The 24098-nt window shown below is 51.7% G+C and overlaps 3 protein-coding genes and 1 long non-coding RNA gene across 11 annotated transcripts; 2 read left to right on the top strand and 2 right to left on the bottom strand.

Moving 5' to 3' along the window:
- Positions 1–274: 274 nt before the first annotated feature.
- On the top strand, positions 275–10215 carry LOC116236986 (uncharacterized). Of its 4 annotated transcripts, none has more exons than XR_004168646.2 (5): positions 275–1062; positions 3915–4056; positions 5829–8095; positions 9246–9460; positions 10082–10215. It is a non-coding gene; the product is annotated as an uncharacterized LOC116236986 (long non-coding RNA). The 4 variants fall into 4 exon arrangements; XR_016459846.1 differs by having other exon boundaries at positions 3147–4056; XR_016459847.1 differs by lacking the exon at positions 10082–10215 and adding an exon at positions 9781–10069.
- Positions 5701–14630, bottom strand: SLC16A4 (solute carrier family 16 member 4). 4 transcript variants are annotated; one of them, XM_090124472.1, is made up of 10 exons: positions 14502–14630; positions 14373–14409; positions 13864–13967; positions 13255–13387; positions 12596–12739; positions 12096–12257; positions 11152–11679; positions 10079–10290; positions 9349–9442; positions 5701–6040 (listed from the first exon to the last, which is right to left on the bottom strand). In XM_090124472.1, the coding sequence occupies exons 2-10, from the start codon at positions 14386–14388 to the stop codon at positions 5802–5804; spliced, it is 1632 nt and encodes a 543-aa protein (XP_089980598.1). In that variant the 5' UTR covers positions 14389–14409; positions 14502–14630; the 3' UTR covers positions 5701–5801. The 4 variants fall into 4 exon arrangements, with proteins under 4 accessions (XP_089980598.1, XP_089980599.1, XP_031461738.2 ...); XM_090124473.1 differs by having other exon boundaries at positions 11152–11630; positions 14373–14628; XM_031605878.2 differs by having other exon boundaries at positions 14373–14625.
- PROK1 (prokineticin 1) lies at positions 11152–23578 on the top strand. Of its 2 annotated transcripts, XM_031605881.2 has the most exons (4): positions 11152–11267; positions 14581–14754; positions 21680–21805; positions 22598–23578. In XM_031605881.2, the coding sequence occupies exons 2-4, from the start codon at positions 14614–14616 to the stop codon at positions 22715–22717; spliced, it is 387 nt and encodes a 128-aa protein (XP_031461741.2). In that variant the 5' UTR covers positions 11152–11267; positions 14581–14613; the 3' UTR covers positions 22718–23578. The 2 variants fall into 2 exon arrangements, with proteins under 2 accessions (XP_031461741.2, XP_089980601.1); XM_090124475.1 differs by lacking the exons at positions 11152–11267; positions 14581–14754 and adding an exon at positions 20317–20711.
- Positions 15964–18218, bottom strand: LAMTOR5 (late endosomal/lysosomal adaptor, MAPK and MTOR activator 5). The gene is made up of 4 exons (XM_031605879.2): positions 18082–18218; positions 17893–17954; positions 16783–16900; positions 15964–16316 (listed from the first exon to the last, which is right to left on the bottom strand). The coding sequence occupies exons 1-4, from the start codon at positions 18114–18116 to the stop codon at positions 16256–16258; spliced, it is 276 nt and encodes a 91-aa protein (XP_031461739.1). The 5' UTR covers positions 18117–18218; the 3' UTR covers positions 15964–16255.
- Positions 23579–24098: the final 520 nt, after the last annotated feature.

Below are 24098 nucleotides of genomic sequence, written 5' to 3'. Positions count from 1 at the left end.
TCCGTACGAGGAAGCGGTGCTGATGCTGGCATGCAAGGAGCAGGGGAGCAGCGCCCTGCACAGAACGGTGCCCAAGGCCGGGGCTTCGAAGAACCGGAATTGCTGAATGTTGTGTTTCTGATTGGTTTCGTTCAACTCTGCTTGTTTTTGGGCTTTTAGTTTCCATTTTGATTTTCATTTTGATTTTTTTTTTTTTAAATTATTATTTTTTTCTTTTTTAAATTATTATTATTATTTTTTTTTTTTTAAGTTCGAAGAGAGGAGGAGGAAAAAAAAAAAAAGCTTGAGAGTGCGTTGAAATCTTGCACGTAAAACCTTTGCAGCAGCAAAAAAAAAAACGAAAAAAAAACCAAAAAAAAAGAAAATCAAACCCAAAACGAGGCGTTAAAACGTGTTTAGATGCCGTTAATAAAAGCCTGTCCTGCCACACGTTGAGCTGCTCCTCCACCTCCGGGCCCTTTGCCAGCCGTCCCTTTGCAGCAGTCGCATCCCTTTTGCAGCCGTTATGGGTGTAGTTTCCGAACGGACGACGAGTTGGTGTTGGTTAATTTATAAACCTTTGCGTTGGTGTTCAGTGCTGGTTTGTTTTTTATTTTTTATTTTTTGGAGCCCACCCCACCTGCCTCGGATGTGCATGCGCCCTGATCGCGTCCCAGGTACGACTGCGCGTTTGCTTGTGGTTGAGCACGCTGTGCAGTGCAATGGTGACAGGAGGATGGAGGCGGCCCGTCGTGTTTGGCTGCTGTTGTTCTGCCTTTTCCCCCGCTCGAAGCTCTGCGGTGACTTCGGGGCACAGTTTGACCATCGTTGGGATGAAGAGGAAGCTGACACTTGCTGCATCGTCGGCTTCGGAAACCTCTGGTGTGGTGTTAGAATGAACGTGACTCGCAGATGAAGACGCCTTGAAACGCAAGCTTGCCCTGATTTTGCTTTGCCATCCTTTTCACCTGCCGTGGATAACCAACCTGGTGCTGTCCTGTGGCCGTACAGGAGGGCTGCAGGGCCTCCCAGCTGAAGGATGCTGTTCCCGGGGCACAGAGCTGTGTAAATCCCCAAAAACAGGTAAGGGGGCTGTCGAGAGCTTGGACTGAATTGTAATGTAAAAAGAGATGGTTTTGTTGTTTGCCTGTTGGTTTTTTGCTTCTCCAGCCTCGGGTGTCTACTCGCTTGTACTAACGGGCTTTGCTCAGTGCTGGGATGAGCCCCATGTTTGCTTTGGGGTTCTCCTATTTGATGCCTTGAGGTTTCCATGCCCACAGGATGGGTTTTCGGTGTGGGAAAGCAGAGCTGATGTTTTGGCTTTGTGAGCTGACTCACCCAAGGGCACAGCCTTTAATTGGGGTAATTGCAATATGGAGCTGTGTGTGCTTATGGGATGCTGGTATGGGTGTCTACATGAATCTGTTGTCAATGAGAGCATTTGGAGGTATCACCAAGGAGGTTTCCAATCTTGGTGAGAGTCCTGAGCTGAGGTTTTCTTCCAGCAGTTGGTGTTTGTAGTTAAAATTCGTCTTTTGAAAATGAGTGTGTATGGCATTTGGGCTGTGAGCTGTGCTGTGACCCAAAGCCTTGCACACCTCCAGCTGTGCCCATCCTCCTGTTCTGCTGCTGGTTGTCGTGCTCCTTTTCCCATCCTGTGTTTGGAGGTCCTACGGGGCAGCTCTGCAGTGTTGGTTGCTCATACAGGGCTGCTGCAGCTGCCAGGTGGACCGTGGCTTTCGTTAAGTGCTCACTGTGCATGGTGTTAATTTGGCTAATGAGACTTGAGGCAGGCAATCAGGGGAAAGTGGATTTGTAAAGAGAACCTTTTAATGAAGTGCACTGCAGCAGGAAGAGATGGGAGCAGATTCGATGGGGCAGCAGCTCCTCGGATTCACACCTCTTTATTTTCCCCAAATTGTGCTTTTCCCAGCCGCAGCAGAATTAATCACTTTAAAACATCAGATGGCCCAGCTCCTGCTCTGGGCTGATAACGAGCTCGCTTTGCAGTGAAATGCCAAATGCTCTCTGAGGATCTGCTCTTGCCACGTGTCTGCCCTCGCAGAAGGGAAAGGAGTGGGAAGCGTTGTGGTTCTGGGTTGGCTGCAGGGCCGTGCTCACCTCCAGCTGCTTTGGGGATGGGGAGATGGGGCTGTGGAGGGTGAGGATGGTCAGCTGTGCTCTGCTGTGAGCAGTGCTGGCAGCAGAGGGTGAGGGTGAGGTGGAAAAACCCTCTTCCACTTTGCAAATCCTTCGTATCCCATTCCGGCATGGCGTTAATTGCGGTAGGGCTGTGCTGGTGCTGAGCTCCAGGTTAATTGTGGGTGATGGATATTTCATCTCCTCGTTTCCCAGCCTTGACCTTCATACCTAGCTCTGCAATCGGATCTGAAGATCAGCCCGTAGCTTTTCAGCTGGCTCCAGTATTTCCTGTCCCCAGACACAGGGGAAGGATCGGGCTGACTGTCAGCAACGCGTCCTGCCCTGTGCTGGCACCTTTCCCTGCGCTGCAATGGGTTTGGTGAGGAGCAGCTCCTCCTGCATGACACCACTGTGTTTTGAGAACTGCAGAACTAAGAGCCCTGGGGGCACAGGCAGGGAGCTGCTGTTCCCGTGGCCGTGCAGCCCCAATGCTGTGTGTGACCACAGCCCTGCAATGCTTGGGCTCTTGGTGCTGCTCCTCTCCCTGCTCCCTGTTTCTCTCCCTAAGGCAATAAGAGCAGTGCAGACACGTTCCCAGCTGTCACAGGGCTGGTGACAAATACCTTTGCTCTTCCTCATGGCCTTTGCTTCCTCTTCTAGGGTTTCCTTCCCTTGCTTGACTTGAAGGCTCGAGGGCTCAGGGTGGGTCCTATGGAGCACTGGGTGTGCAGGCAGCTCCCAGCCCTATTTCACCCATGTGAGAGATATCTACAGGGGAGGGTGCTCAGAAGCTCAGGAGCCAAAGTCTGCATCACTCCAGAGTGGGGACTTTGGCCCGTTAATTACTTCCGAAATTGCTGGTGGGCAGGGATGTGAGTTGCTGGCTTTTGAGGTTACTGCAGGCTGGAAGGCTTTTCAGCGAGCGTTGGGCTCTGTAAGCTTACCCAAAGCTAGAACTTACTTTATCAAACATGTCTTTTTTTTTTTTTTTTTTTTTTTTCCTTCTTCTCTTTGGTTTCCATCAGGGCAGCTGATGAATTCCCATCACCCTCAGTGAAAGCAGCTCTCCTGAACTTAAAGGCAGCTTTCCCGGGTGTGAGAGAGGAATTGAAGCAGCGGGAGGCTTGGTTTGTTCTTGCTGTGAAAGTGGGCTGTGTTGGAAGTGGACCTGGGGGGAGAATTGCACGATGCTCTTTGAAAACAGCAGCATTTGAGGTGTTGAATATCAGAGGATCACAGCACGGGGGAGGGTGGGATGGAAGGAGCCCACGACCCCCAGCCACTGTTGCATAAACTGATTCCCACGTGCACAAAGGGTTCATGCAGAGTGCTTTCTGATGCCATCTCCGATTGCAGCTGCATCCCAGCAGCTTCCTTCTCCCAGCTCCTGCAGAGCCCTCAGGGCAGGCTGGGGTCTGTGGGTGCTGCAGCTCTCTGGGGGCAGATCACTGAGTGATGGCAGTGCAGCAGTTTCCCCCTGGAGGCAGTTTCACTGATGACCTTTTGCTGCACCTTTTGCGAAGGACTTCGGCACCTGCTTCCTCAGCTCTGCTGTGAATTTTACAGCTAGATTCCTATGGCACTTGCTTTGCCCCAGCAGAGCTCGCTGTGCAGGGCTGCCTTTAGGAAGCTCTTTGTAAGAGGGCTTCAGTGGGATAGAGGATCTTCCTCTGGGCTGATGTTCCCATGGTTGCTCTGATGTGTGCGTTGCGCGTGAATGGATAAATGAATGGCTCTGCTCCTCAGCCATGCGAGGAAAAACTAAAGCATCTGTTCTGTGCTTGCTTCCTCAGCAAAAGGTTTGAGAGGAGAGGAGTGGATCTGCAAAGGTTGTCCTGAGCTGCAGCGAGGAAGGTTTGGAGCTGTGTGTAAGGACAGCGTGGGGCTCCTGAGCTTTTTGGATGGAGACGAGGAGGTGATCAGGGCACAAGAAAGGTACCCTGCCTATGCTGAGCCATTTCTGGGCTGCTGGTGTTCAGGCTGTGGGTTGGGTGCTGCAGGAAATGGGGAATTCAGAGCTGTTTGCAGAAGGGGGTGGGGGTGCAGGCATGGTGGAGACCCTCAGTTTTCCTAAATAAGGGTAAGGAAGCAGTGGTGTGTCACTGTGTTGGAGAGCATCTCTGCCCCCACGTCGCTCTGATTGTTGGGTCTTGCACCCCTGGGCAGTGGGAAGCAAAGCACATGTGTTAGAGGTGCAGAATGAGACTGAAAGGTTGTTGGGTTTTGTTTTAATTTTTAAGCTCTTGGATTGGAAAGAGCGCAAGGGGAGAGGATGGGAGAAGATGCTCCCCAAAAACCAGGAGGTGGGGACTGCTGCTGGAGATAAGATGGGGATGCATGCACCCTGTCCTGCTGTAGGTTGGTTCTCCATGGGGGAAAAAGGTGAAAATACAGCAGTGCTTGCTTGGGAGAGGTTAGAGCATGCAGTAGGTGGGTGCTACAAAGCAGGCAGAGAGGTCAGTGCAGTGGACTGAGGCTGTGGATCAGCTCCGTTTGCTGCATCTCATGATGCTGGGTAGCAGGAAGCACAGCACGTGTGTTTGAGGTGAAAAATGAGAGGGTTGTGGCTTTGTTTGAAGCTCCTGATTTGGAAAATCTGAAGCCAAATGTAGGCCAGCACAGCCAGGACAGTTCCTATTGCAGCAGCAAAAGCGGCAGTCTTAATTTGTTCAGCAGGAACACGAATAGGAGCTTGAATATTTCAAGAAGTGAAAACTTAAATTTGCCAATGAAAGCTTAATCTCTGCTGCAGCTGTCAGCCTGATGCTCGGTGCAGGACTGGCTCACAACCAGTCACAGTGGTTCCACTCACCCCTCTTTATCCCTTAGTGCCTCATGTGGTCTGCTTCAGCCTTACAGCCCTGTTGCTCAGAAGCTGACCCACTGGAGATCCTCCCCCAGCCCCAAGGATGAGCTGGCACAGCTGAATCACGTGCTATAAAGGTGCAAAGGACAATTTCTAACGCAGGTGGATTTCTGCAGGAGATGGGCAGGTCTATGAAAAAGCAAAGCATTTCATACCACTGATATCCCCACTGACTGCAAATTCAAAGCTCTCATGTTTCCCTCACGATTTCTTTGGCATCACTTAGTTGTGTGCCCACTGAATTTGGCCCATTACCTGCGAGCCAACCTTCCTCCCTGCAGCTCCTCAACACCACTGCAGCTTCTTGTGCCATACAGAGCACTTCATTTGTGCTTGGAATCGCCCAAGTGATGTTCCTACAGGGGAACAACACTCCTCATCCATCCAAATGGAAGCTGTCAGCGTGGGGCCAACGTGTGGGGCTGAGGCTTTGTGGGTTCTGCTGCTTTGGGAAGAGGATCCTGATGGGTGGGTGTGATTCTGCCCTACTGTTCTCCTGGCTTTAAGGAGAGCGAGTTCAGCTCTGAGCCCTCTGCTGTGATTATTCATGCAGTGCTGTTATTGCATCCCGTTGGAAGTTCAAATCTTCTCTCTGCTACCTATCCCTGTTCCTGCCTCCTTCCCTGCTGCTAATTAGCTGTATGAGAGTTAATAAGCTAAAGCTCCTGCTGTGCTTCAGCTCTTGGTGGATCCCAGCACTGGGGTGGGGGTGTAGGGCAGGAGCTCAGGGGTAGCCCATATTTCCAGCCCTGCCAAAGAACACTTCACACCGCATGTTTTGGTGGCTTTAATGACACATCTGGGTGTGCAGCATCTAACAATTCTTGCTTTGACATTGCAGGTCTGTGCTGGTAGGCGTCTGGCTGCAACCAAAGCCAGTCCTTCCCGTGCTGCCCTGCAGGATGGCTTCACTCTGCATGGGAACGTGGACTTTCTGCAGCTTCCACCTCTGTGCCAGCGGCTCCAAGAAGAAGGAGACAGGAGAGAGCAGAGCACAGGCACCAGCAAAGAGGAACGAGCAGGCGTAAGTCTGCGTGGAGTCATACAGCCACCCTGTAGGAGAGGAGGTGGTTATTGAGGCTGTTGGGTTTTTCTCACTTTGGGGAGGTGTGTGGGAAGCAAGGGATGTGTGCTCTCATTTAAGAACGCCTCAGATATTTTCTGTAGGTTACCTTAACCCTTTGTGGCTGTGCAGCTGGCAATTGGTACAACAGACAAACTGCAGGGTGTTCTTGGGATCCCCTTGTAGTGGATGTGGGTTTGGATTGGGTTGCGTTTAATCCCCAACGTTTTTCTTTTTCCTTTTTAACCACAAGGGCCAGAAGTAGCTGCTGCAGCAGATGTGAGGTCCTGCTGGATAATGAGATGCTTTGCACGTGTTGGGCTTTGCAACATCTGCTCCTCAATCTCCGCGTTCCCCCAGGCATGCTGCCTTTTGAGCAGACCCAGTGCAGCAACCTGTCCAAAGTGAGAGATCCCAGACGAGGGGCTGTGAGCAAACTTGCTTAATAGTAGCTTTGCTGGCACTTGAAAGGAAAAGCTGAATTCCACAGAAACTCAGGAATCTGCAGAGGGGCGGGTCGCCTTTTAAAGTGACCTTGAAGTGTTTTGTTTGGTTATATCTATTTTCTGGACCTTCAAATTTAAGTGTTTGCATCATCTATGATCTGGGCCTTCCATTTAATTCCTCCTGCTTGAATCTCAAATATGCAAAGCAATAGGAGCTGCTGCTGCCTATCATAAATCCTGCAGTATATTCCCAAATCTGGCATCTGGATGTGTGGGGTGGGTGAGCAGCACAGTGACCAGCTGAGCTCAGAGCTGCTGCTCATGGAGCAGAATTCCTTGCATGACATCCACGGATTTACACCATTTACAGCAGCAGTTTGGGATCCAGATAGACCTGAAAACAACAGCAGCAGAACCTTGTTCCCAGCATTACCTGTGGAATAGTGGGGAAGGAAGCAGTGCTGCTCAGTATGGGGCTGGGTGACCAAAAGGGACAGGTGCCAATGCTTTCCTTGCTGGCATTTACAGACTCATGGAGGGCTTTGGGGGAAGAAAGGAAGTCCTGCACCTGTGCCCTGTGGGCTGACCAGCTTTCAGTTTCAGTTATCCCATGCCTTTGCCAGATCTCAGCTGTGTTGTTTTTTCTTTTTCTCAGGGATATTGCTGGAGCCCAGGAGTGCCTTTCCAGAGGGCAGAGCCCAGAGAAACACAGTGGGAGGATGTGGCAATGTGCTCCCTGTGTGTTGTGCAGGATGGGCTGTCATCAGAGGTGGGGTCAGCTTCTGCTCTTTGAAGATCTATGGGATGCAGACCAGGGATGCTGACGTTGTCAACTGTACAACGTAGACATCCAGAGCAGAGCATTCCAGTTGTGAGAAGCTCTGAATCTTTTTATTATTATTTTTTTTCAATCTTCCTGATCTTTCTAAATGCAGGATTTTTCTGGTTGTTTTTTAATATACAGAAGCTCTGCTTAGTGCTGAAGCCTCAGTGTCCCCTCCTGGCTGGCAGTGCCATGCAGGTGATGCTCTGAGCACAGCACATCTTTCAGAGCCTGCGTGCCTCTCCCTGAGCAAGAAGGGCCAAATCCTGCTGCAGGGAGCTGAGTGCCTGCAATGCACAGCAGAACAGTGGTTCTGCAAGATGGTTGGGTTGTTGGAATTGCAGAGCTGCTCTGTCAGGGGCCTGGCACCTCTGGGTTTTGTTTGCTGCACGTTTCCTAACAGCAGTGCCTAGCACAAAGGCAGCCATGCTGGAGGTGAGAGCATTTAAATCCTTGTGCCAGTGCTGCTTTCAGATGATTCCTTCCTCTCCCACATTTGTTGGAGCTGGAGTTGCTGTGTGCTGGCTGCTGGAATCAGTTTTGTAATCTTGAATTACATCATTTGTTTAGTGATGTTTTTTCTTTTTTTTTCCCTTTTGCAGTTTGTTACTGATTTCTCCTCCTTAGGAAATAGGATGTACCTTCTCCTTGGCTCTCTTGTAGCTTGCCAAAATGATGTTTGTTCTGCCTTGTTCTGCTGATCAGGAGGGCAGGAGCACCCATCTGTGAGGAGCCTCAGCCCTGGCTTAAGGGCTTCCAGTTAAACAGATTTGCACGTAAGTCACCTCTTCATTGCACTGTGATCAGGCTTTGCTCCACTGTGCACAATAAGCATTTATAACCCGTGTCTCCCTCATGTTGTGGCTTTCACTGCAGAAACAATGCAAGCTGTGCTTCTGAGGTCAGCATTTCAGGGAGGTCAGCAGCAGAGGGATGCACTGAGCCCCCCAAGATCTTAGGTAGCACTTCAGTCCTGTTGTGTGCTGTGCAAGGAGCAGCTGCTGTTGGAAACAGGGAGTTAGCAGCTGGTCCCAGTTGGTTTTCATGTTTCATACAGCAGTGTTGGAGCACTGCAGTAGAAAGCATAGGAAAACTACAGCAAAAGGAAAACTATGGTGTGCCACAAACCTAGATCCCGAGCTGTGACTCGTTTCCCTCTCACTCTGCTTGCAGTGAGGTGGATCAGTGTGACTCCTTGGCTTTGCTGGGCCTTGATTTATCCCATCTGGATGAAGAAGGCTGCTCTCTGTATGGGGCTTCTCGCAGGAAACCTGCTTGCTTTATGAAACCCAGACCCATCCTCGCATCGTCAGGAAGCAGAAAGCTTCCAATTAGCGAAAATAGATTGGAAGCAGAGGGAAGCATAACCACTGCATGATGCATGGATGAAGGAGAGCCAACTTATTTAGCTCTTTTCACACCGTATGTTATTCTGTCAGAAAATTTACTGCGCTGGTTTTGCAGGTATTGCTTTCTGCTGGATGTACATCTTGTATCAGCAGAAGAGATCTTCTCCAGCACGGGCTATGGATCACTGTGACAGTGTAAAGCATGCTGTCAATGAAACACTTTAGCTGCTCCAAATTGCATCCATACCCAGAGTTTGGCCAACCTAGAGATATTGATTAGGGAAATCAATCTTTCTCATGCCTGCAGCATGGCAGGGCTGCTAGAATTCTGCAGCATGGAGGTGGTATCACAGAGCACTGATGCAGGGTTGTCTTCCTTCAGTCCCTCTGTCTCTGGTTCAGTATTAACAGTGCCCTGGTAGTGGTCAGACCCAATGGTATTGAGGTCGGTGCTGCTGTGCTGTGGGTGTTGAGCTCCTTTCCCATGCAGCTGTCACACATTCATGAGCAAAACTATTTCCTGTGCACAAAGCTGATGTTCTCAAATGTGTTCTTTGTGTTTTATCTGCTTGGACAGAAAAGCCATCCATGGATGTGTACGGGTAGGAGGCTGATCCAGAAGAAGGTTTTACTACTGGATGCTGGTGGTGGGTATGTGAGATGTGTGAAGTTTACATTACCTGCTAGAGGAGGTCCACCAACAGCTGCTATCCCAGCAAAGAAGGAAGCAAAGCCCAAATAGCTGTGGAGTTTTTGCACGCCGACCAGGTCTACCTGTTGGTGTAAATGCAGGTAAGTATCCGGAGGGTTCGTGGGAAGCACGGGAGCCCTTTTGTGGAGAATTCATCTCTGGATGCTGTGGGGTTTGGGGAGGACTTTGCACCTCCGGGTCTGACTCAGCCTGGAACCTGCTCGCCTCCCAAAGGTCGGCGCTGAAATTACAGCCTGCAAAATGCACTTCTGTCTTCCCACCGTTTGGGCACAGCCTGGGAGGGCAGACCAAGCTGGCGATGATGTTTCCCTATCCAGATCCCACTGTACCCATTCTGTGTGTGTTACAGACAGCCCAAGGGTTGGGAGCACACTTACAAGCCTTTGGCTTTGCGTTGCAGGTAGTCAATGAATGGATTCATTCTGCTTCCTATGAGCTTTTAGAAAGGAGGATGTGGAAAGCAATTCAAGAAGCTCCCAGTTCTGCTGCTGCATCCCATTGACAGGGCTGGGCAGGCTGGAACCCTGCCAAAGGGATTTGGGGGCAGATCAATGAGATCCCTCTCATTGCAGCCCACGAGAGCAAGCCAGGGCTCTTCAGCCTCACAAAAAGATTGTTACGTATTTTACCTTTCTATTTTGTTGCATATTATATTCCATTATATATATATATGTAACTGAAAAATGAAATATCCTCACCAGCACAGGGAGCACCAGAGCCAGGAATCCACCGCAGAAGATGGCGAAGGTGACAGCATAGGTCATGAGCAGAGGGAAGGTGGTGGCCAAGGGGCAGAGCAGGTTGGTGACACCGCAGAGCACCAGGTAAGCTGCATGGTAATGGTATTTTTTGGTCCAGTTCTGGTCTGCAATCCAACCTGAGAGCAGCTGGCTGCCCGTCTCGGTGATGCCTGCAGGAAGAGGTCACTGAGCCTCAGGGAAAGGTTTCTTACATAGATAGATATCTATATTTTTCCCAATTTTTTTGGTGCTTATTTTCACATTTTCGGATGCGTTTGTGTAAAGTGAAGATCAGAGCAGTGGGGGCTGTCAGCTCGTCGTGCTGCGTCCCTCCTGCTCTTAATTAAGAGCGGCAGATTAATTGCTGTGCGCTCCTCCTCAATTCCTTCACATTACCTCGTTTCTACACATTGCACAGCGCTGTAGAAAGAAGATTTATTTTTATACAATAAAATATTTTATGATGACTGAGGCTGGGGCCGTTTTCTTGATTTGATGCAACTGTGGTGTTCATGTTGTGTTCACACAGCATTATTTCTTGGGGGGGTGGAGGGCAGCTTTTTCTTACCTCCCCCCCCAAGAAGTGAATGTGCCAAATCCAAATGCTCAGATCCAAATTTGTGGTGGCTTTCTTTTTTCTTTCTTTTTTTTTTTTTTTTTTCCTTTTTTTCTCTAATCCTCCATGGTCAGACTGGAGGTTTTTGAATGCAGAAGTGCATTTCTGTGGCTTTTGTGGGTCTGAGCAGAGCAGGGGCAGCTGGGAGGACAGGGCTCACACCTCGCAGCCTGAAACCTACATTTGTTTCCTGCAGAAGGGTTGGCTGAGAGAACCACCCACCATCTGAGAGCAGCTCTATACATGTGCAGCAAGCAATGCTATATATACAGAAGGGGGTAAGGGCTGTGAGCTCAGGCTCTTCCACAAGGATTTATTTTAGAACGCATCTCAGGAGCGTTTCTTGGCAAGATTTGTGTTGCATTGCCTGCCTATTTTGCAATTATAAATGTGTTTAAAAGATTCTCTTGCCTACCGGCCACTGAGATGAAGTAGGAGGCATCCATGCTGCTGATGCCCAACGTCCTGGCTCTGGCTACCAGGTGGAAGATGGGCACAAAGTAGGCCAGGTGGCTGAACAAGAAGGACCAGGTAAAAATGAAGAAGAGGGGATCCTTTAGGGGGGAGAAGTCGATGAGAGGCTGTGATTTCTCCTCTTTGAGCACAGGGAGGGATCTGCAGCTCTTCACGACCTCATTGATGGTTTCAGGGCAGCTGCTGGCAGTGGGGGCTTTTCCTGGTGCTGCTGTGGTTACTGCAGCAGTGCTGCAGGGCTCTGCAGGTGCCTCTGTGCTGGGAAGGTCCTGAGCACTGCGTGGCTGTGCTGCTCCATTGGTGGCTTCCTCGAGGTGTCCTGCGAGGGCTCCTGCTTCTCCTTTGGGTGCTGAGCTCCTGTCCTCATGGCTGGCTTTGGGACACGGGGGCAGCTGGGTGCGGACGGGGCGCAGCAGCATGCTGGAAGGCACGAGGTTCAGCATGATGCCACTGAAAATCAGGAGGGTGCCTGCAGCGAGGCAAAAAGGTGCTTTTTTAAAATGCATTTTGCTAGGAGAATGGGGGAGAAGGAAGAAAGGATGTAATTTGTTGTGGGTGTGAAGAAGGAGCCAGAGCGAGGAGGTGGAGGCGTCATGCAGGAGCTTTTATTATGGCTTTTCTAACTGGAAATCCCTTTCTCTATAACCCATGCAACAAGTTAGGAGCTTTGCTTTGCTTTCGTTCATTAGAAGTGCTGGACTTTCAAGGTGATGTAGCACAAGTCACGCTTTCTATGCTGTCTCTGACATATTTAATCATCAGAGAATAACTACAGTTGGAAAAGACCTCCAAGATTATTCAGTCCAACCACCACCCCATCACACAGAGATGCTCCCAGAGAGGCAACGCCGTTCCTCCTGCCCTCCCCCTGAGCCCTGTGCTCACCCTGCCAGCCATAGGTGTCGATGAGCAGCTGTGTGAAGGGTGCAGTCAGGAAGGTGAGGCCCATCCCTGAGCGTGCAATGGCATTGGAGAAAGCCAGCCGGGTCCTGCAGCGCTTGGCCGTCATCACAGCTGCTGCCTGGTATAGGCAGCAGAACCCCATGCCTGGGTGCAAACACAAGGGGTCAGTGGCAAAGCTGGGCCATCCCGAGCTTATGGAAGTGAAAGCAGGGTTCTTCTTGCTGGCTGAGAAGAGGATTTCATGCACAGTGTGGGTTTTTGACGCTTTTGCTATGGATGAAATAGGAGAGGGATCACAGCATGTGTTGGATGCAGGGAGGAAAGCAAAGTTGGTTTGGTCTGGCTTGTGTTGGATGTGGGATTTTGTGTTCCTGGGTGTGAACATTTGGGGTTTTATGCAGCATCCTGTAGAAAGGGGCTGGGGATGGGCAAGGGGCCGGGACAGCAGGGACACAGCCTGGTTTAAAGGAGCTGCCACTCACCCAGCAGGAGTCCCATGGAGACACAAAGGAAGGGGACACTGGTGGCCTGTGTGCTGAGCAGGCAGCCCCCACTGACCAGTCCAGCCCCGAGGATGGAGGTCGGCCGCTCTCCGATCCGCCTGCAGACCACAGCCACCAGTGGGGCTGCGTGGGAGAAGAGGCAGAGCTTGGTGCCCAAAGAGCCCAGATCCCCCTGACCCCCACCCTTCAGATACTGATTCCCCCTCAGCCTTCTCCTCCTCCCAGCCCAGGGTGAACAGCCCCAGGGCTCTCAGCTTTTCCACATCAGGAGTTGCTCCACCATCTCTGCAGCCCACCTCTGGGCTTTTTCCAGCAGTTCTATTGAGCTGAGGAGCCCAGCACTGCATGCAGCACTGCAAATAGGAGCCTCTCCAAGGCACAACACAAAGGAGAAGCACCTCACTCCCACTGCTGGCCAGTGTACCCCAGGGAACCATTGGCTTTGGCCACATGGGCACAAGTGCAGGCTCATGGTCAACTGTTGGCCAACCATTTGTCAACCATTGGTCAACCAGGAGCTCCAGGTCGTTCTGCACAGAGCTCCTTTCCAGCAGCTCAGCCTCACACTGTGCTGATGGATGTAAAGCAGCTGTAGGTGAGGGACCTGCACCTGCAGCACCCTCAGGTGCAGTGCTCACCTCCTAGGAAGCGCAGTGAGGACATGATGGAGCCAATCCAGCTGACCTGCTCTGAGGAGCCTCCCACATCCTCTTGGAAAGCCACGAAGAAAATGCCAAAGGTTTTGAGCATTCCCATCACGAACACATTGACCTGTATCAGAGCAGGACGGGTGAGATGCTGCAGGGGTTGGATGTGCTCCCTCCTTCTGGGTAACATATTGCCTTTGGGACAAGTAAAGGAGTGTTGGGGAAATACCAGGAAGGTTCCTGTGTTGGGGTTGAATCTCACTCGACCCTGTGCAAAACTGGCTTTTCCTGAGCTACAGAACAAAACGACATCAGAGCTTTGCTTTGCTCTCTGATGAATTCATTTCTGAGCGGGTCTCAGTGGTTGCTCCCTTCCCAAAGGACAAAGGCCAGCCGGTGCCTCCTGGCCCAGGGCTGGGGTTAACCATTGCCAGCTATGGGAGGCAGCATCCTTGCTCTTTGCTCTGCCTGTCCTCCTGTGGCAAAGCACTCGCTGCCTCTGAGCCTTCCCCTAATTTTCTTGGATGGGATCAGACCAGCCTGAGACTTCCCACACACCCCATATTCCAAAGGTTTGGTGTGAATTTGCGCTCTGCTTACCAGGAAGAAGTGCAGCACCGCTGCCCATGCCCACCCTCTGTCCGTGCCTTGGCTCCCATCTCCCATCACTGCTGGTGGCTCTGGCTTTCCTTCTTTCCTTTCCCCTGGGAATGAGAATTTGGGGTACATTAACTCCATGCTGTGGTTATCGGTGAAGATTCACCCAGGAGAACCCCTCTGCTCCTTCTCTGTGAAGGAGATGGGGAGCAGCACGTTTTTAAGGACCGAAGATGCTCCCCATCGTTTTGTTCAGTCTCACAGTATCACCGCTTGCATGCAGCTCAGTTTTTTTTCTCCTTCCTAAATTGCTGAAGGCACAATAATTAAGCACTTTCCCTGCTGCTTTACAGCACAGGGTTGGGTTGGTTTGTGCTAAAAGCCAGGGCTCTGTCTGTCCCACCTTTGAGCTCCTGGGGAGGCTTTTCCTGCCCACTTTCTTCCCTTCCACCCATCTATCTGTCCCATACTTCCAGCAGCAGCGGAGCCAACAAACCCAACCCCTTCCTTACCGCCTTGCTGCTGCATGCTGGCAAACCTTCCCCGAAGCTGCAGAATGCAAAGAGGAATCTTCTCGTCATTTGTTCCAGAAATGAACCCCCCCCTTCCCTTCCTCCCTTCCCCTTTGCTCTGGTTTTGACCCTCTGCTCCCAGCCTGGCCCTGCGTCCGTCTCTGGCAGAGATGACGATCAACTTAAATTAGGAGCCTTCCTCCTCCAGGCCAGGAGTCCCTCCCCTTCCCCGTCCGGGTCGATGGCAGAGCAGAATTCCTGCCTTGAGGAAACGGAGCCGCCTGCAGGGATCCAACAGAGGCTCCGTGTCCGGTTGCTGCCACTGATGGATGGAAGCCAAAGCTGTTGGCCCAGCCCAGCCCTTTGGTCCCAGGAGGAGGAGGTGAGCCAGCAGCAGGGCAGCAGTGCTGAAATGGGGTAATGCTGTGGGGTCGGGGTGGATGTCTGTCCCCATCCCTGCTTTACTCCCTCTTGCTGAGGGATTCCTGGGACAGAATTCTGGAAGCAGACATCGTGGGGCAAACAGGCTGCATGGAGAATCTTCCCCTACAGTTGGGCTTTCAGCACATGCATTGAGCTTTTATTTATGTGGGACAGTGTTTGCTACGAGGGTTTGGGGTGCCCTGGGTGCACGGTCTGAGGCCATCCCTGTGTTCCAGGTATCCAGCAGCCTTGATAATGAGGGCAGTGGACCCAGGGCTTGTTACTGGGTGAGCTGAGTGCCCCCTTCTGTGCTCACACCCCTTTAGTTTTGCTTTTTGAGGAGCCTGTGGCTCTGTTGGGTTAGGGCTATTTAAAATGGGTGTCTGCAAGCTCTTTTGAGATGAGCTTGGAAACTGAGCATTAAAGAAAAGAAAGGGGAGGTAAATAATGGGAAAGGCACAGCAGTGCTCACCTCCCACAGCAGCCAGGCTGGAGGGAGAGCAGAGCCCCATCCCTGCTGCTGCAGGAGTCATTAGCACCAACCTCACCAGGAGAGTGCTGTGCAGAGCAGCCTGTCCCTAGAGCCTGCTTCATACAAAGCAGTGATGGTGAGATTGGGGATGTCACCAATGAGCACAGCAGTAAAGCCTACATGGTGTGAATGCAGTTTTACCTCCAACCCTGCCCTATTTGTTGGTTTATGCTCTACTGCAAGCCAGCTCCTTCCTGCTCCCTTGTCCCGAGGAAGCATTTGAGCAAAGCAGCCTTTCAGGGGAAAAACCTCTCTGTGGGAATGTTCTCCTGCCCCATTCCAAATGCTTGAATCTCTCAAGTGAAGATTCCTGAGGATGTCATCAGCATATGTTTACAGTTCACACAAGGAGCAGGCAGGGCCACCAACTTTAGGTTTGAACTTCAATCCAAAGCATAATAATAAGCAAGCTGCTCTCACAGAAAGCTTAACTAGAGGAGGCTAAACATTTCCTAGGAGAAATTCTTAAAGAACTATTTGCACCTCTTCTACTAGAGGAACCTCCAAGCCTTTGTGCACTGCTCCTTTTCTCTACAGCAATGCTAATAAAGAACAGACTGGGAGAAGTCACCTCATTTGGCTTCAGGGAAAGCAACAGGCAACATTTTTCACAGTAGGATTAAAGAGAAGCAAAGGTTTTCGCAGGTCATTTATTGATTTCTCCAACAAATAAGGCCACACATGCACACACACACACACCTTGTAGTATCTATCATTACACAAGCTTGGTGAGTGACTCACATTTCATCTTTAACAGCGTGACTGCTAAAATGTGAGCTGGAAACCCTGATAGATGCATAGGAGCTGGTAAGTAGAGGGAGAGCTTTCAGCCCAGATTTGGTACTAGAAGCATGTTCTGCATTGGAACAGCTGAGGAGAGTGGTTGTCCAGTGAGGAGGAGCTGGTCTGGAGCATCAGGATGCCAGGGTCAGGATGCCAGCTTGTGCACTGCTACGGTGATGCTGTCATGCTTCTGGATCATGATATTCCTAGAACAAGGAAAGTGCTGTCTGAGGCAGGTGAGAAGCCAGCTGGGAGAGCAGCTGACTTGGCTGGAAAACCAGATGGACAGCTCTGTGCCAGACCTGTCAGTTGTTAGATCTCTTCACCATACCACAAAGGAGTCTGAAGAAGTCCTGCTAACCAAAACAACACTGCAGCATGGGCTAAATGATCCACAGGGATCCCAAAAGCAAAAGAAATACAGTGCTGCAGCAACCCACCAACCCCTGAAAGTCTTCCAGCTGCTTCTGCAGTTCCCACAGCCCGAGTCCCCACGAATCTGACTGCATTTCATACCCCCATTAGCGTCCACCCTCCCAGCACAACTTCAGCAATGGGGCTTCCTCCAGGTCTGCCAGTTAAGTAGAAGACAGAGAGCGCTGCTCTGGAGATTTGGGGTGGGGAAGAAAGGTGAGCACAGGGAAGAGCAGCACCCTTGGGCTGGATGCTCACCCGCTATCTGACTCCAGGCACACCACAGGCGTGTCGGTTGGGTCGGAGGTGAGCTTGGCTGCCTGCTGGGCGAGCACAGAGATGACTCCAGCATGTTCATCTGAGAGAGTTCCTCGGCCTGTAAGAGGGGAGACCATGCATACTGTGATGAGAGTCAACCCATGATGCTGAGATGCTGAACCCATGCATACTGTGATGAGAGGCAGCTCCCCATCCCTGTTTCCTCAGCACTGTGAGCTGATGTAGCATCTTCCCAGATCAAAGAATCATTTGAGTTGGAAGGGACACGTAAAGGCCATCAGTCCAACCCCCCTGCAGTGAACAGGGACGCCCACAGCTCTATCAGGTGCTCAGAGCCCCATCCCCCTGATTTCCAGTGTTTCCAGGGACAGGGCACTCACATCTCTGGGCAACTTATGCCAGTGCTTCACTTTTCTGATTTGTATCCTAAAAATCTTCTTCGTTATATCCAACCTAAATCTTCCTTTAGTCTGAAACCAATTCCCCTTGTCCCATCACACAGATGCAACTAAAAAGCCTGTCCCCTTCTTTCTCATAGCCCCCCTTCAGTCACTTTCTGGGCTGTGAGGGCACACAACTGGCTTGTATTCAGCTGCCACCCACCACTGCCCCCAGGTCCTCATCCTCACATCCCCCACAGCAGGGCTGTGCTCATGCTCACATCCCCCACCCTGTGCTGCTAGCAGGGCTTGCCACAACCCAGCTGCAGAGCTGGCACTTGGATTTGTTACCTCTCATGAGGTTCTCCTGGGCCAACTGCTCAGCCTGCCCAGGTCTCTCTGAAAGAGATCTCACCCCATAGGTGTATAAACCGCAGCCCTCAAACCACACACACACAAAAAACCCCAATTTGAAGTAATGGGAAGAGCAGGCTGAGGTTTAGAACCGTGCAATGTCCCAAGCTGGAAGGGGGCCACGAGGATTGTCCAGGTCAAACTCACAGCTCCATCCGGCACCACCTGAACGCGGTGTAACCCGTGGGAGGTGCGGGGGGTCCCGGGGGACCACGTGGGGTCCCTGTGGGCTACATAGGGGTCCCCAGGCCGCCCCCATAGTGCAGACCCGGCCCGGCGGCGTCCCGCTACTCACATCCAAGGTTGAGGCCTTGCGAGTCGGTGCAGAGGACGCCCACCACAGCCGGGCTCTTCATGCTGCGGGAGAAACAGCGGTGAGCGCCGGACAGCCCCGCACTCCGCCCGGCCCCTCTCAGCCCCCAGCCGCTGCCCTCCCAGCCCCCCCTGCCCTGCCCTCGGCCCCCCGCCCCCATCTCCCCCCTACGTGTCCTCCAGGTGCTGCTCCAGGGTTCCCTCCATGCCGCCGGGCCCCGCGCCCTCCACTTCCGCCCTTTTAGGCGGCTTCTGGCAGCTGCGTCGGTCACGTGACGCGCGCCTACGGTGGCTCCGCGGGGCCAAAAAGCGAATCTCGCGCATGGGAAACTCCCTGCTCAGCACCGATCGTTGCCCTCTCAGCCTTCTCCTGTCCAGCCCCAGTCCTCTCAGCGTTTTCCTGTCAGGAGATGCTCCAGGCTCCACCATCTCTGCTGGGCTCTCTCCAGCAGTTCTTTGTCTCATTTGAACTGGGGAACCCAGCACTGGGTGCAGTGCTCCAGATGGAGCCCCTCCAGGGCAGGGTGCAAGAGAGGAGCACCTCTCTCATCCCATTGGCCGTGCTTTTTGTAACACACCTCGGGGTACTATTGGTCTTCTTGGTCACAGAGGCACACGGCTGGCTTATGGTCAACTGTTGGTCAACTGTTGGTCAACCATCAGTCAGTTGTTGGTCAACCACTGGTCAACTGCTGATCAACCACTGGTCAACTGCTGTTCAACTGTTGGTCAACCTTTGGCCAACCATTGGTCAACAATTAGCCAACCACTAGTCAACTCTTGGTCAACCATTAGACAACTGTTGGTCAACCATTGGTCAACCATTAGTCAACCATTAGTCAACCACTTGTCAACTAGGACCTACAGCTACTTCTATTCGGAGCTCCTTTCCAGTAGGACCACTAAGTCCAACCCCCTCCACCCAACCCCTATGGTTTTGGGTACCCCTGCAGCTCAGGGCTGTGCCCACTGCCCTGGGGAACTGTGCCATGCCCACCACTCTCTGCTCAATCTTTTCCTAACACCCAGCCTGTCCTTCCCTTGACACATCTCCAAACCTTTCCTTGTCCCCAAAGAGTTGTGAGGGCCCCACACCCACTCCCACAGAGGGGCTGTAGTGGGGTATCACAGCCGTGCTTGCCCTGCTCTCCATGTGCAGGAGGTGATTGATGGCAGAGCCTGGCGACGCCTGCACTGAGCTGGCTGAAACGCATCCAGCTCACGCCTGGCAATGGATCTCAGCATGTCAGGTTGGAAAATTAAAATATTATTGATGGGGAAAGTGAAGTGCGGTGGTGATTTTTCTTAGCTTTATTTATCTTTTAATTTTTTTTCCCTTCTTGATTGAGTTGGGAGTCATCACGAGTCACTCCAATCCCACTGCATCCCCCCGTGCTTGGTGTCCTGCCTGGCCCAGAGCCCTGTTTTGGGTTATTTTCACACTCCTGGGGACAGACACAGGAAAAAAGACACAGCTGTGCCCTACCAAGGTTGCATCCCCCTTCCCCACAGGGACCCCAAAATCACAGCTCATTGTCCATTCCCTGCAGCAAAGCTTTAGGACTTCTGGAGGAGGAATTTCTGAGGACTGGGAGAAATTAATTCAAGACCAGGTGGAGACTTCAGCAAAGCAGGAGAACAGCTGCCACTTCAAAAGGAATGCTGGTCTTTGGAGGGGGAAATGGCCAGGCTATTTTTAGGCAATTAACTAGATAATTTAACACTGGACTGATGCTATGCAAGAGAAATTCTGCTGTCAGTGACAGCAGGGAGCAAAGCTGTTTGGCAGCCTAGATTCCAGGGGAATGGGACCTCAAAGTCCAGGGCTGGAGAAATTCCACTCATCAGGTCAAAATCATGAATAATCCTTTAATTATGGAGGAAAAAAAAATACAGATTTACTTCCAGCCCTTGTGTAAAGGAGCATTGCCACCTCCTGGGCATGCATGGCTCTGGGCAGTGGGAATGAGTGTGGTCCTGGCCAAGTCCAGGCTGGGCCATGGGAGCCCAGGGCAAGCAATGGCCATGGCTGTGTATTTACATGGATTCATAAAGCTTCCTCCACGCAGAGCTCTGTCCCTCACACCCTCCCACAATGTGTAAATAAAAGCAGATGCTGATGGTTCATCCTTTCCTGTTTTTAAGCCGCTCCAGCAATCCCTGCTCTTGTTTCCATGTGTTCCCAGCAGACACTCCGGATGGGGCACACACCTATGAACCACAAATCAAGGCATTTACACGCTGTATTCACATACAAACATGCTCTCATTAGCAAAAAATATATATTTGCTCCTTATTTTATTCTCCACAACCAAGTTTGTCTTTCTATGGGAGGGCCGTGCAATTGCATTTTGTGCTTTGCCATCCAGGATGGACCTTTCTTTCTATTTTCTTCCCGCTCCACAACTGCAAATTCTTGATTTGATTCTCAGCTACACCTGTCAGGGATAAATATGCACACGCCTGGGAAATCCAGCTGTGTTAGCCGAGCTGAGAAATAACCCTGGGAAATGGATGGGGGCGGGATGGCTGCTCCGTGAGTATTCCACCCCCCTTCCTCGGTGGGAAAAGAATATTTCTTTCCTACTATTAGCGATGCAGGTCTCATCTGCTTGCTCTGAGCTCATCGGGAGGGGAAAAAAAAACAAACAACCAACAACCCACCCAGGCTGGAGGGGAGGGCAGGGGGTATATAGGGCCGGGGTGCGGGCGGCGCGGGCAGACGGCACCATGCGACGGCTGCTGCAGACCCTCTGCCTGCTGCTGCTGCTGCCCTCACACCATGGAGCTGTCATCACAGGGGTAAGTGCAGCTGCAGCCTCAGCACACTGGCACTCAACATTTTGGGTCATTTTATGTTTGGGGTTTTTTTTTTGGGGGGGGGAAATAGGGTGCCAGTGGTGCTCAGCACCCCTATGGGTTGATGTTGCGCTGCTTCTCTTGCTCTCTGGAGAGCTTTGGTGTTTGATTTGTGTTGGGGACCGCTGTGTTTTGCTGTATTTTGCTCCGTCTGCGTAAAGGTGGGGGGCTGAATTTGCTGTCCTGAGCTCAGCATGCTTTGAACTTGCCCTACAGTTTCCCACCTGCACGGGGTGAAGTCACGTTTGGTGTGAACCCAACTGCCTGCCTCTCCCACCCTTCCCTGTTTGCGCTGAGAAGACAAACACGAGGTGCTTGAACTCCAGCATTGCCTTTCCCTGTTTGCTTTGGATCATTTTCTGCTTGGTTTTGCAATGTGTTGGTGCTGTTCCCTATCAATCCTGTTCCTTCTTCCCGTGCTGCTCTGAGCACACGTGAGTGTGAAGTCATCCCACAGGAGCACAGCTTCTCCTTCTGTTTCTCCTCTAAGCATTGGACCCAGCATGCAGGGAAATGGGGGATTTAGGAACTTTTCCAACTGGGGAGAAAGATAGCTTGATGGGGAGAATGATCCTGAATTAGGCTGGGAACAGGGCAGGGCAGCCAAGCTGTGGTCTGTCACTGGTTTTTAGCATTATCTGGGGGCTAAGAGGGTTTTTGGGTGCTCAGGGAGAATTGGGTTGCTTTTGGGGTTTGAGCTGCAAGCCTGTGCATCGCTCCTTTTCTGCAAGCACGTTGGATCTTCATCCTGCAAACCACCCCAAATCCAGGCTGCGCCACAAACCTCCCATCCCACTCCAGAATGGATGAGCTGTGAGCATCCCCTACCTTCCTTGGCTGCTCCCCCTGACCCAGAGGAGGCGACCAGGGTTGTGGGGGGCGGGCAGGCTGACCCCATTCCCTTTCCCCAGGCCTGTGAGCGGGACCTGCAGTGCGGCAGCGGGACGTGCTGTGCTGTCAGCCTCTGGCTGCGGGGTCTGAGGATGTGCACCCCGCTGGGGCAGGAGGGGGACGAGTGCCACCCCTTCAGCCACAAGGTACCTGGGGGTCCCGTGGGTGGGGGGTCCAAGCACTGGGTGGGAAAATGCACTGAGCTCAGTGCATAGGAGGGAATCTCAGTGCACACTGTGGTGTGGAGAGGGGATGGGACAGGTTTAGGATGAAGCTCTTGGCATCACTATGGGGGTCTGCAGGGAGGCACGGTGCAGTGCTGTCATCCCATAGGGTGTTTTCTGCCTGTCCCCACCACCCTAAACTCATAGGGAGCCTTGGGAGCGGGGGGGCTGAGCAGCCCGACACATTCATTTAAAGCAAACTGCTCCGAATTGATTTGTAAATGCGCTGCCAAGCGGGGAGACGCCTGGTTAATACCGCAGAGCCGCCTGAGCGCTGCGCTCTCCATCCGCCCAGAAGCCCCGACGTGTTCGGATTATCCCAAAACTGCCATCCCTCTTCCAAATGCAGACACCCGGCCCCGGGGGGCTCCTTCTCTGTGCCCACAGATCGATTGTGCGAGGTGGGGACAAAGATTTAATGATCCCATTCCTTCTCCTTCTGAGGAGGGAACAAAAGCGGAGGGATCAGAAATTCATTTCAGGGGTATTTCCATGAAACAGCTGAGAAGCAGCAGAGGGAAATTCCCAGGGCTTTGGTCCTGGCTGATTATTTTTCACCTGCTTGCAGCCCGAGGGCTGGCACGGGGTCAGGGTTGGGTTGGGGTTTAGGTTTGGGTTAGGCTTAGGGTTCAGTTCGGGGTTGTGTTCAGGATTTGGGTTAGGGTTAAGGTTGGGTTGGGGTTTCTCCATTCTCTCTTCCATTTCTCTCTGCAGGTCCCATTCCTGGGGAAGCGCCAGCATCACACCTGCCCCTGTTTGCCCAACTTCAGCTGCTCCAGGTTCCTTGATGGCCGCTATCGCTGCTCGCTCGACTTCAAGAACTTTGACTTTTAGGTGATGGAGCTGTGAGTTTCATCCCAGCCTGCAGCCCCCAGCGCCCATTTCTCGCCCCTCTCTTTGCTCAGTGCACTGTAACCCCCCCAGGCAACCCTACAAGCACATTTCCAAGGTAGACAGCATTGCTACAAGCAATGTGTATGGGGAAACTGAGGCACGGTCAAGCGAAGCTGCTCTGGCACATTAGTTAGCAAAGCTTTGCCCCCAGGGCAGATGGAGGACAGCAAATCTCTTTGACCTCCAAAAACCCTTTCATGGAGCACAGCCTGCATGCAGTGGATGCTGTCAGCCAGATTTCACCTCCATCCTTTCTTTTACTGACGAAATTTGGGAGGAGTGAACTCTCTGATCCAACCTGCAATTAAAAGAAACATCTACCAATTAGCTTGGCTAATTAGGGGTTGGTTTTTTCCCAGGTGTTCAAGCTCTGGTGCAAAGCATCATGTAATGTTATATGTTTATTTGGGGGGGAGGGGAGTGGATCTGACTGCTGCCCAATGGGGGTCTGTGGGATGTGGGGAGTTTTCTACATCAGCCTCTATTTCTGGTGGTCAAATCTGAGGGGACACTGCATCCCTTAACATCCCTTAAAGCAGTGGCAGTGCTTGAAGGCAAAGCTGGCTGTGGGGCATGGAAGTGCTCGGGGTCTGTCCCCCCCCTCCTCTTTTTGGTGCACTTTTATGGGGTTTGGTGCTACTGTAGTAATTGTTTCTGTTTCTAAGGATGCCCACTGGATGTCTGTGGCAGGTGCTGTGTTAATGGAGAATGTAAAATAAACAAGACTGGGAGAAAGCTTCCCCACCCTTCTGTCTCCCCCAATGAAATATTGTATTTTGGGTGAAAATAAAACATTGCAATGCCTGGGTTGATTTTATTTAGTTGTGTGGTTTGTTCTTGGGTTGTTTTTTTTGTTTGTTTGTTTGTTTGAAATATACATCAAAATAAATCCTTATCTCCATGAGCAGCTCGGTTAAGAGACAAACCTCATTGGTTTGGCGGGGATCAGATATAAGGAGAAAGTCCTTTACTGGGAGGGTGGGGATGGGGATGGGAAGATGGGAGTGGGCCTCCCTTGTGTCCTGGTGGGTCTGAGCAGATGGGAAGGGGCTTTCCTGGAAGTGTCCATGGCCAGGCTGGATGGGGCACTGGGTTTATTGGTTGGCAGCCCTGCCAATGTCTGGTGCTTGGAACTAGAAGGTCTTTGAGGTCCCTTCCAGCCCAACTATTCTCTGATTCCTTGTGTCCTGGTGGGTCTGATATGAAGGGAATGGGCATTGCTTGTGTTTGAGGGGGATGCAAGTGTCTCTGGTTCATCCAGCCCAGCCCCAACCCATTTCCACCACTGTCCAAATCAACAGAACAATTCCAGCTGGTTCCC

This window comes from Phasianus colchicus, chromosome 25, assembly GCF_987193195.1.
Source record: "Phasianus colchicus chromosome 25, bPhaCol1.hap1.1, whole genome shotgun sequence".
In the NCBI taxonomy this organism is placed as follows: Eukaryota; Metazoa; Chordata; class Aves; order Galliformes; family Phasianidae; genus Phasianus; species Phasianus colchicus.
Note: the sequence above shows the minus strand (reverse complement) of the source record. Positions and strands in the feature narration are given on the sequence as shown.